Here is a 12,290-nt window from a genome sequence, read left to right as displayed (position 1 = left end):
GGTCACCTCTTATTCTGAAGTGTTTAAGTCACAGGCTTTGGGTTAAGCAGAGCTGGGTGTGTACCTGGGTCTGTCTGTTGCAATGTTGACTACCTGGATCCAGTTACCCAACTTTGGCTTGCTTCTGACGGGGGTATCTGCCTGTGTTGTTGCTGCCTCCATACGCAGTGACACGGGCTGCTGAGAGCAAAGTTGCTCTGGTCTCCCAGCCATAATGCAATGAACTCTAAGGGGTCTGCCACAAAACTAAAAAAGCTGTTGTTTGCTCATTAAAACATAATTCCTTTTCCCTCCCTGCCAGTACTTATAAAGACTGTCAAATCACTCTACACATCAAGAAATAGATAAAGATTTCCTGTTATAGGGCAACTTCTGCTCTTTGCCCCTTCAAACTCTGTTGATCGATTTTGTCATGTTTCACATTGCCCACACCCTTGCTTCTTCTCAAGCAATCAAAGGTGCCTAAAAGGATCCACTTGGCTGCTCCTGGGCCTCATTCTGGTAGAGCAAGGCCCCCACCAAAACATAGTTTCCTTTCTTTGGGCTGTACAGCACAGGTGAGCCTTTACTGACAAATGGACAGGGCCCCAGCTGTGAAGGAATGTTGTAGAAATACAGACACAGTCCACTGGTACAGTAGCAAGGCCTTATATAGTTGTGTCTCCCTACTTTCAGGCTGCATTGTCAATCTGAGGCCAGACTGAGGGGACACCCTGAAATACAGTTAACACTGGAAGCCGTGTTACACAGGCTTAAGACAGCTAGCACAGAGCTGTTGCTGGTCCTGAAGCCAGCAGCCATGTCTACGCCCTGTCAAGGATTTGACTCCTTAGTGAGACACCCTTCTATCACATTGGGCCATGCTTATTACGTCTACCAAGCAGGCTATTTCTCCAACATATATTTGTCTGCCTTCTCTCCTTGAAACCAACTGGAACACCCCCAAAGGCACCATGCACATTTGGTAAACACTCCCCCAACCCCCTAGAACTAGGTATTGAACTCAGGCTCTTGCGCTTGCCAGGGAAGTGCTTATTCCACTGAGCCATCTCCCTGGCCCTAGTAAACATTTCTTTAAGGACCAGATTAGTTTTCATGGAATCCACAAGCAGATAATGGGAACCCATGCCCAGTACTGCCCCTTGGAACACAGATGAAAGGGAAAGCTAGCCACTTCTACTGGCCCTACGAAATCTATCTAAAGCCCTTATTGGTTCTAAGGTTTTGTGGCCTGGGCCTTACAACAACCTTCGATGGTCCTAGCCCAGCCATGTACCTATCTGGTACCTATCCACAAAAATGAAATGCTATTGGCTAGCCACCATCACCCAGTAAAAACCTGAAAGAAAAGTCCATGGATTGATGGAGAAAGAAAGAGTTCACTAGCAGAGCTTTACAAAGCTGCAACTTCTAGCCCCTCCTGAAGATGCAGAGAGGAGCTTAGACAAATACCAAAGATCTTCCCTTCTTACAAGCCTGGCGGAAAATTTTAAGGAGCCCACAACTGCAATTCGTCTAACTAGTCCTCTTTTTCTTATGTTTCCCCAAATATCATAATCTAAATTACAGCAAAATAACCACTCTTTCTCAGTAAATACTTACTAGGTTATGTCTAGGGTCTGGATAGGTGGCCCCCACAGGCCCATGCAATGAAGGCTTGCTTTCAGGGTGCTAATTGTACAAAGTGCTGGAGCCTTTGATACGTGAGAGCTTTTAGGAAGTTGCTAGGCCACAGCAGGGTTGGGGACACCCTCCAAGAGAACTGCGGGACTTGGGCTTCCTCTTCTTTCTCTTCCAGCCATGGGTGACGTTTCGCTTCACTATGTTCTCCTGCCATGATGAGGTGCTATACATCCAAAGCAACAGGATAAACTTATTATGCACTGGGACCTCCAAAATATGAGTCAGGGGGGCGGGGAGATAGCTCAGTAGAATAAGTGTTTGTCTGGCAAGTGCAAGGGCCTGAGTTCAATCCCTGGTTCCACCAAAAAAAGAAAGTATGAGTCAGAATAATCCTTTTCTCTTCAAAGGCTGATCATTTCAGGTGCTTTGATACAATGAGGGAAAGCTGACAGATGTAGTAGCCCAGAGTATTGAAGCTCAATCAAAAGAATGTATCTGATTACCAGCTGCTACACTCACACAGTCAGCAGCAGCTCCATACAGTTATGCATGGGCGGTTCTGCAAGGTTCTCCAAGTTACAAAATTTAATTTGGGGAAAAATCTTAGACTTTCCAAGTCTTAACAGAATCACATTTAAGAAACAGTATGGTGAGATCCATTACCTAAAGCCCATGCAAGATAACACTTCCACATTTTAGGCTCAGGCACTGATGTGGGTTAGATAAGGATCACACCTGGGGCATGACCCAGGAATATGTCTAACGCTTTTGTCTACATGGTAACTTGTACTGTTGGCCCTTGTTCATTTTCTGTGCAGTCTAGGTCTCAACTGGGAAGAAGCAACTGCCAGTGGCTGGCACTGTCACCGATGTGGAAGGTCACTGTCTTCTCTCCCTGGACTGAGGTTGCGTGAATTTCACTGTCCATTGTGCAGAGATCTTGGCTGTTCCCAGCAGAGCAGCCTCCTGCCCACCCTCAAAGGCACTTTGTAGGTCACCCATCACTTAGCAGGAGGAGACTGCTCTATTCCCAGAAATGCTCCAAGCTTTGTGCAGGTCTCTGCCCCAACATCTTACCCCAAGTCCTAGCTGCTTTCTCACACACAATTACAATGTCTCTCCTATCCTCCTGGGCAGGTCCACTGCCACCTACTGCGCACCTCACATTTGGCAACACAGTCTTGTCCTTGTTGGACTCACCTCTAGTAGCCCAGCAGCTGGTTTTCCTAGATAGGATTCCTTAGTCTCTCATCACACAAGCATTTCCAATTTGTCTAGTGAAGTACCAGAGGCTGAGACGTCAGTGGCTGGGGAAAGGACGTTAATATACAGGCATTTTCCCCCATTGCCACAGCTCCAGTTACCCAGCATATGCAAAATTTGTCTGGTTTTAGTTAAATAATGACACAACCCCATATATGTATATATGTTCAGGGTATGTGTAATGTGTACTATGACTATTGACCCTGATAGGTCCATTTCATTGCGTTAAGAAACACCTAGCAGAAGAGTAAAGCATACTTCTGAGTGTGTCAGGGGTGGCTGTATCATGGGGATGTGACCTTGAGAACTACACGCCTGCCCCCTTTCCCTCTGGTGCTGTTGGTCTGCTTTGCTTCCCGGTAACATGAACTCACCGACCCACCATGCTGCTTCTGGCTTGGGGCCAGCTGGCCACAGACTGAATCCCCAAAACCCAAGCCAAATAAAACTCTCCTTCCTGAAATTGTGGGTATCAGCTCAATATTTTAGTAAAAACTGCTTCCTTCATATTTTATAATCAAGACTGGGAGGAAGTCAAGGAGAAAAAACAAAGAGACAAAAAGCAGCTGCTTTTGTTGTGGCCTTAAAAACAAACACTAAGTCTGATTCTTGGGACTCCAAAAAGAGCTCAACAACTAGGCTCAACTGCTACTACTGCAGAAAGCCAGGTCACTTGAAGAGGGATTGCCTGAAGAGGTGCCCTTGTGCCATACCCTCACTGTGAAGGCAGCCACTCTGAGGCAGAGACCCCAGAGCTCAGATTCCTCTTCTCAGCTGGTCTAGCAAGGTTAAAGGGCCCTCTGCCTACCCCTCTGGCTGGATTGTCACCTCTACCTATCAACTCCATAGTGGAGCCCAAAGTAGTCATGACTATAGAAAAAACCCAGCCTATTCCTTGACATTGGCACAGGTCTCTGTCCTCTTCAACTCTGGCCTGCTTTCCAGCCATCATACTTCAAAAGGAGTCACCAAAAAAAGGTAACTCACTTTAGCTCTAACATGGATGATTGTTTCTTTAATTGTTCATTTTAATTATGCCTAAAATCCCACCTCTCATCCTGAAGGAAATTTTATCCTGTCTAAATACTATGATAACTTAAACAATATGTCACCCAAACCCAAAATTTCCTTTTAAGCTCCACCATGATGTGAGAAGAAAGAACTAAACAAAATAGAAGAGAGTATAGTAACTGGGTTAAAAGCATGAGCCCGAGGTCAGACCTACCTAGGATCTAATCCCATCACCACCACTTCTGACTATATCAAGTTACATTTTTCTTTACACTTAGACTCCTTTCCTATTAAATGCAAATCATAATAACAGCTACTACTTTAAGGAGTATACATGGACAGTAAATCAAGTGCTTAGCCAGAACTAATAAACGACATATACACACATCCAGTAAGTTGCGGATATATGATATGGTACATAATGTTTTAATATTAAAATACTATGAAGTAAAAAAATAAATAAATAAATACTATGATAATATATACCCAGGTTTTCATCTAATCAAAATGATGCTTAGACTGGTTTTATAAATACAATACATATTGTTTATGTACAATAACTTGAGAGTTTTTCATTGTCAAAATATATTGCTATAATCTGGCTCTTATAAGTCATAAAAATTTTTGAGATAATTACAACTAAAACTAGAAGGACTTATGACAAAATATTAGATTTCATCAGTAGAGGAGTCTAAGAGCCAGTGGGTTACAATTGCTATTCTGGTGCCTTAAGAACAGTTTTTAGATTTACTGGTCTACTCTAGTGCTCATGCTTTCATTACACATGCTCTAATCGCTTAAAAATTTGTTTATTCTTGACTAGAAGCTGTCAAACCCCAAGTAATCATACAGACAAAACCAGTAACTAATATGCTAGGTTTCTTTTACCGTGGCCCGACAGATCAACCTTGGTTGAGAGGATTACATGATACAATGAGGACTTAATTAACTATACTCAGCAGGCCTTAAATGATACTTCAGCTGGTCTCTCCTAAATAAAAAAGGGGGCCAGTGAGATAGCTCAGTAGACTAAAGCACCTGTTTAGGCAAGTGCAGGGACCATGGTTCAATCCCCAGCACCACATGTGGTGCCAGCCCCACTCCCAGGGCGGGCTGGGCCGTAGTGGCGCACGTCTGTAATCTCAGCACTGGGGAGGCTGAAATCACCACAAATCCAGGCTGCATAGTGGGACCCTGCAACAACCAAATGCATTAAAATGAATAAATAAATAAATAAAATTAATGAGACAAGCCGACCTCCAAAATCAGATGGCACTGCACATTCTAACAGCAGCGCAGGAGAGTACTTACGCATGGTAAAAGCTGTATGTTGTATGTACATTCCTTTTTTTTTGTGGCCCTGGGGGTGGGGCTGGCTTGGCATATGGTGTCGGCACTGAACTGTAGTCCCCTGTGCCTGCCTAAGCAGGCACTTTAGACCGCTGAGCTATTTTGCCGGCCCATGTGTGTACATTCCTGATCCTTCCAATGGTTCAAGAGCCGTTCAAGATATTAGAAAACACATTAATGACATGTCAGATTCTGAAATTCCCTGAACCTTTATGCCCTTTGATAGGTTCTGGGCCAAGTATAAACTGCTAAATTATTATGGCCCTGATCCAACATGGCTGAATCCCTAAAACAAGAGCTTATCTTCCCAGGGATCACCTCTTCCTTCAACTCTACCTCAGCACTGAATACAACTTCCTATTACCTTTCCTGTGCCATAGGGAAACCCCAATCAACTCCTTACATGTCACTGAACCTGCCCCTCAAACTCCACCCTTAGCAAAATCCATTTAACCTCAGCTCCCCTTTGTCTCAGGTCAGAGGACCCCTCCCATCTCCCTGCGGTCTTCTCTGTGCCTTCTATGACAATAAAGCTCCCCTCCCCACTTTTACTTCTACATCTCTGCTTCACCAGAAAACCTAACATTTTGTTGCCACAACTTGGAGAGGCAAGGTGTGTGGCTCCAGGGGGTCAAATCCCAGTTCTGAGCCCCCCTGCTTATGGGCCACCCTCTTTTCTGGGATCTGCCTATTTGCTGTTGCTAGCTTTCATCCAACACACACCCATCTCATTTCTCATAGATGAGCCATTTCTCAGTTCTCAGGTTGCCCGCCTCAGTTTCTCAGTCTCAGGAGTTGTAGGCCAGGTCAGGAAACTCACTGTGCGTCCTTTGGGCAGGCAAAGCTGCCCTCACATTCCCTGGGCAGTGCTGCTGCCCTCACCACAAGGCAGGGCAGTTATTTTCTTACCCTTGGGACCTGTCCCTTTTTCCTCCGGTGGTGAATGAGGAAAAGAGGTATGGGATTTATTCTCATAATTCATACTCTGGAGATGGATGACAATCTCTCTGTGAGGTGTGAAGTTCTTGGCTCACTTCAAATTCAGTCACACATCACTGGGGTGCCTTGTTTGTAATCTCGGCTCCTTCGGCCTCCACGAGGCCATGAAACCCCAAAAAGTTAATCTTCTACTGTAATGGCAGCCAATGACCTGAGAAGAGAACCAGAAATCCCTTCAAAGCCTGTATTGTTATGAGGACACACTCCTCCCTCCTTCAGGCATGTAGGGCAACCCCAATACTCTGGCTGGTCCCACATTGCTGGCTCCCCTTATCCAACCCTCTTCACAGTATTCCTCCTGTTTTCACCCCTCCCCTGTACCTGACACCTGTCCAGCCTCCTCATTCTCCTCAGTTAGACCTCCCTGCATCACCACTGCCATCACTCTGCCTTCTGACATTCTCAACTCCACCCCCTCCTCTGCTTCCTCCTCATCTACCCTTCACCCTTTGCCATCTGGGGACAAAGTGTGCTCTGGGAATGGCTCATGAATGGCTCATGGCATATTCTTCCCTGGGCCATTCATTCCCTTCCTCTGTGATCCCCAGGCACTTGAGCTGGTAGCAGTCTGTGTGGGGGAGACAACAGTCCACAGAGCCCTACCTATCCTACTCTTCCTGCCCAGCCTATTGCTCACATTCCCCCGCACCTTAGCAGGTGCCCCCTCCCCCCGCACCAGATGAAAAGGATTTTGAATCAGTAGCTTCCCAACCCTCCTCCAGCCTGTGCATAAATCAGGAAAAAAAGTTTCTTCCTCTGGTTCAGTCCGTCAGTTGGCCCCAGATATCTACCACAAGCTGCAAAGCTAGAGAAGTTTTCAAGAATGAATTTGTTTCAGTTGACAGAAGTTACTCAGAAAGTTTTTCACAGCAGAGAGGATGCAGAATGGAAATATAGACAGGAGAAGAGAAAAGTGATGCTGGCAGCCCATAGGGAGGAGGGCCGGTCGGGAAATGGGAAAAAAAATCATGCTTCCCTGGATTCAGACCAGTGTGCCTAGTGCAGAGAGAAGGTACATTTCAAGTAAAAATGACCTTAGCTGGACATGACAGATAGGTACATGGCTGGGCTAGGACCATCGAAGGTTGTTGTAAGGCCCAGGCCACAAAACCTTAGAACCAATAAGGGCTTTAGATAGACTTCCTAGGGCCAGTAGAAGTGGCTAGCTTTCCCTTTCATCTGTGTTCCAAGGAGCAGGACTGGGCATGGGTTCCCATTATCTGCTTGTGGATTCCATGAAAACTAATCTGGTTCTTAAAGAAGTGTTTATTGGGGCTGGGGAGATGGCTCAGTGGAATAAGCACTTCCCTGGCAAGCGCAAGGGCCTGAGTTCAATCCCTAGTTCTGCACTTCAATCCTGGATGTGAGCCTTCACTAACGATGAACTTCTTGTCCTGGATGAAACAACTGGCACTAGCTTCTATGAGTGTGAACCATCATCCTGTCAATTTTTCCTTCCCCCAAAATGACACCCTCTTTCAGGATGAAGCAGTCTAAGAGAGTCATTGCTCCTTCATAACAACTAAAAGTCAGGAGTGATAGGTTCTGGCCCTGAGTATAAACTGCTAAATTATCACGGCCCTCATCCAACAAAGCTGAATCCCAGAAACAACAGCTTCTCTGCCCAGGGACCCTCTCTGCCTCAGCACTGAATACAACTTCCTATTACTTTTCCTGCACCCTAAGGCACATCTCAGCCAGCTCCTTGTGTCACTGAACCTGCCCCTCAAACTCCACCCTTAGCAAAATCCATTTAACCTCAGCTCCCCTTTGTCTTAGGTCAGAGGACCCCTCCCACCGCCCTGCAGTCCTCTCTGTGTTCTCTATGACAATAAAGCTCCCCTCCCTTTTACTTCTGCTTTTCTGCTGCACCGGAAAACTTAATACTCTTTATGGAAAGCTATTATTGGCTCTTTCTGGTAGAAATCTTTGTTGACTGTATTCATAGTTATCCTGTTGATCTTACTATTTGGCCCATGACACTAGTTTCTTTGGTTTTGTCTTCACCTATCCAAGATGAGACTGTCTGGTGTCTACCAATGCCATAGACTCGCTGGAGAGTGTCTCTGAGTGGTGGTCACAACTCAGATCACCTCCAGCCTGAAGAAGCCAGATTGGTCATCACTTATTGCTTCCTCATGGCAGTTTAGGGTACTTCTTCAGAGGGGCGAATATTATAGACAGCTAAGTTAGGGAGAAATATTATAGGCTTTTAGATAGGGCTAGGCTCTCAAAGGAGCAGGACACATTGCAACTGTTAGGGAGATAGGCACATCTGCTGAGGGCCAGATCTCAAGACAAAAGATGAAAGGAATGCACCCACATACTTCCCCTAAGGATAAATAGAAACAACTATGACGTAGTGTGTGAGACTAAAAAGTCACATCAGAATCTGGCTGTGGTACTACATATTTAAAATCCTCAGCACTCATAAGGCTGAGGCAGGAGGATTGCCTTGATTATATATGTGAATTCTGGCCAGCTTGTACTACATAGTAAGACCCTGTTTCTGAGTGCTGCTTGGAGCTGTGCTTTGGTTATCAGGGGTAGACAAGAACAGCAAGCAAAGGCCCAGTGAAAAAGGTGTAGATGGACTGCCATGCTGTAAGTATTTTTCTCAGACTAGTTAGCAAGGGCTACTACTTCCATTAATTATAATATGTAATGTTTATAATGTACATTAGTTGCAAGAATATAGTCAACATTATTTTAACAGTGCACAAGAATTATCTGATCCTTGTATGTGTATTCTCATGAATCATGAACCATTCTTATCCCATTTTACATATTATAGATGTGGTAGAGGTACCGAGAGGCTGAGGAACTTATCCAAGGTCACTGTCCAAAGTCAGCCTGGCAAGGTCAGTGAGCTAGCTCAGTGGACTAAGTGCCTGCTTAGGCAAGCAGAGGGACCAGGGTTCCATCCCCTGGCCACTGAGACCAGGTGTAGTGGCACACACTTGTAATCCCAGCGCTGGGAAGACTGCAAACAGAAGGATCATTACACATCTGAGCTGTGTAATGAGACCCTGTAGCAAATACATTTTTTTAAAAAGCCAGCCTGGCACTAGGCAGCCCAGTTTCTGAGCCTCTTGGTGGCAGCCATGGAAGCCGGAAAACTGGCCTCAGTGTCTAAGCAGACAAGCTACATCAGTCCCGAGATAAGCCTCCTGACTGCGTAATGTCAGCTACTAGTCACAAGACAACCTTGTATCACATGTTACTACTTTGCAAAGGTATAAATAAACATCCACATTGCTGCCTGGGGGGTCGTCTTGCCAGCCAGGCAGATGAGTCAGTTCTCATCTTCTTGTCTATCTTTTCCCTCATTTCTGCCACCGTTTCTCCCCAGGTAGAACAGGTCATACTGAGAGACCAACAGATCCCTACACCCCTTTCTTATCAGGTATCACACGTACCAGCTGATTGGACCTCATAGGACAGCTCTGCATCTCCCTGAGGGCTCCACTGTCTTACTCTTCTGCCTCTGGTTACATCTTGCAGGCTTGCCTTCCCTTCTCTGTGGCTACCTTCCACGCAGTAGTGGGGTAGCTGCAGTGCTAGAAGTCAGGGAAAGGCTGGGGCATGTACTCCGAGTTGTTTTCCAGGAAGAAGACTGGATTTTCTCTCACCCATCCACATTCTTACCCTTTAATAGTAAAGGCTTACCCTAAATGGCTGGCTCAGGTAAAGCGGAGCTGGATAGCAGTCCCCCAGCACCAACATTGTCTACACTGGATCCTTGAGGCTGGGAATGTGTTGTCTCATATGCCAACACAAACTCTGCAGGGGTGCTTAGGTTAAGGATTCTAAGTAAGGCAAGTACCCTGGGTTATTTGGATGAATAAAACATACAGGGTCTGTGTAAGTGAAGCAAGGGAGGCAAGAGGGCCAGAGTCACAGGAATCTGAAGATGCTGCCCCGCTGCTTTGAAGATGGAAGATAGAATAATGGGCCAAAAGATGATGCAGGTACCTCTAGATGCTGAGAAAGGTGAAGAACTGAATCCATAGAAGGTTCCCACTCCAATAGCCTGGTGAGACCCACTGCAGGTAGGAAATAAGGGTGGGGACTCTGTCAACAATGTCTAACACCCAAAAGTCATTTGACTAATAGAGAAAACTACTTATTTTCTTCTCACTTTGTCTCCCAACATTTACCCTCTAGGAACGTAGGACAGGAGGAAAATAAAGAGAATTAAATAAAACAATAAAATAGCATTTCCATTAGGAAGTTACAGGATACAGCTGAAAGAAAAGGAGGAATGTGGAAGGAGATAAAATATTGCTTGGAAGGTAAATGCTTGCATTAGTCTGGGTTCTCCAGTGAAGCAGAACAGAAGGAAAAGACAAGAAAGACGGACCTGGATGAAATGGCCACTGTATTAGCCTGGGTTCTTCAGAGAATAAAAGGGGTGTGTGTGAAAGAGAGAACAAGAACTGATTTAGTATGAAGAACTGGCTCCCACAATTATGGAAGATCTGCAGCTGGCCAGCCAGACACCCAAGAGAATTGAAATGGTAGTTACAGTTCAAGTGGAAAACTTAGCTCAAAGGCAGAAGACTGATGGCCAGCTCAAACAGCTCAGAGGCTGTGAATTCTTCTACCCTTCCTTCTTTTCTATGTAGGCCTCAATGCACTGGAGAAGGCCACCTCACATTGGGGAGGGACTTCTACTTCACTGATTTGGTGCTAATGTCCCACCCAGAGGAACGTCTGACAAAACATCTGAACACCAGTAACCTAGTCCTTTACCACAACCAGTTAGGTATGCCATAAAGCAAGTGTTAGAACCGCATCGTAATGGTTATATGAGGAAACATTTTTTCAGTCATTAAATAAATAATTGGAGGCTTCTGGGAAAAGATCTCTAAGGCATATCAATGAGCAAAGACAAGTCTCAGAATTGCCTCACCCCACCTTTCTGGAGTAAAGCTGTATTTGTAATCATGCACATAAAGCATCAAGAGAGCAGAAAATACACAACAGCCTAGCAATGACCTTTTCCAGGAAGCTGAGAAAGGTTAATTTCCAGCCAGTTCACACTTTCGTGGTTGGAACCTTCTGCAAAGAGTGCATTCACATGTAACTCTAAAATATGGCAGCGCGGACGGGGAGCTAACTCAGTAGAATAAGCACCCCCTGGCAAGCGCGGGGTCGTGAGTTCAATCCCTAGTACCGCAAAAAAAAAAAAAAAAAAAAAAAAAAATACAGTACAATACGGCAGAATGTAAGAATGCAAAGCACAAGGAGAACACAGGGAGCTCATGAAGTTAAAAGAAGCACTAAGGGGGAACAAAGCATAAAAGCACACCTTGCCAGGTCTGGACCGTCCCAAGTCATGCGCCGTTGACAGCTATCTGGTGCAAGAGGAAAAGGGGGACTAACGTCGGAGCAGAACCCGTCACAGGTGTGCGCACTTACAGAGGGGCGGGACGAGTTTCGAGTGGGTGTGATACTTTAAGGGAAGTTTATGTACTCGTGATGTATCTGGATGCTTCTTTTCAAAAGGATAATACTTGCGTACAGATTGCAATTCAAAGCAGAGGACACCCGGGAAGCGTCCTCCCGCCTCCGGGCCCCTCAGCGGCCCGCCGAGGGCGGAAGGCCCGTCTCCCGGAACCCAAGGCCCCCAGCGCGCGGCCCCGGCGGCCGAGTCTTCCCGCGCGCCGCCGCTCCGCGTCCCTCCCGCGCTTGCTGGGCCGTGGCAGCAGGTAGCCCTGGCCCGGGAAGACAGGCCGGCGCGGCCGAACCTCCGGCGTCACAGGAGCGCCCGAGAGGCAGTGGCACAAGGCCCTCTTGCCGTTTCTAAGGGGACGCTTCTGCAGGGACTTCCGGGACGTGGGTTGTCGGGAGCGGAAGTGCCGTGTGGCGGGCGCGGGGGGCCCCCGGAGCCTGGGCGGCCCAGTTCCAGGGCGTGGGGCGCCCGCCAGCTGCGTGGCCATGAACCTGGAGCGGCTGCGGAAGCGCGTGCGGCAGTACCTGGACCAAGTGCGGGCGGGCGGGTTCTCGGTGGGGCCGGGCGAGGGCGGGTGGGGGGGAGC

At 46.6% G+C, this 12,290-nt stretch overlaps 1 protein-coding gene across 3 annotated transcripts in view; it reads left to right on the top strand.

Moving 5' to 3' along the window:
- Positions 1-11,525: 11,525 nt before the first annotated feature.
- The window catches only part of Cdc16 (cell division cycle 16), a 35,829-nt gene continuing 35,064 nt past the window's right edge, over positions 11,526-12,290 (top strand). For 2 of the 3 annotated variants that reach the window (XR_002821089.1, XM_023715183.1), the window contains exon 1: positions 11,526-12,237. Coding sequence is in view for 2 of the 3 variants with exons in the window: in XM_023715183.1 (XP_023570951.1) it covers positions 12,190-12,237 (48 nt within the window). In the remaining variant the exon portion in view is untranslated. The remainder of the gene's footprint in view (positions 12,238-12,290) is intronic. The other variant, XM_004631146.2, reaches the window with a different exon arrangement.

This window comes from Octodon degus, unplaced genomic scaffold, assembly GCF_000260255.1.
Source record: "Octodon degus isolate 3935 unplaced genomic scaffold, OctDeg1.0 scaffold00039, whole genome shotgun sequence".
Classification (NCBI taxonomy): domain Eukaryota; kingdom Metazoa; phylum Chordata; class Mammalia; order Rodentia; family Octodontidae; genus Octodon; species Octodon degus.
This window is presented reverse-complemented; position numbering and strand designations above follow the sequence as displayed.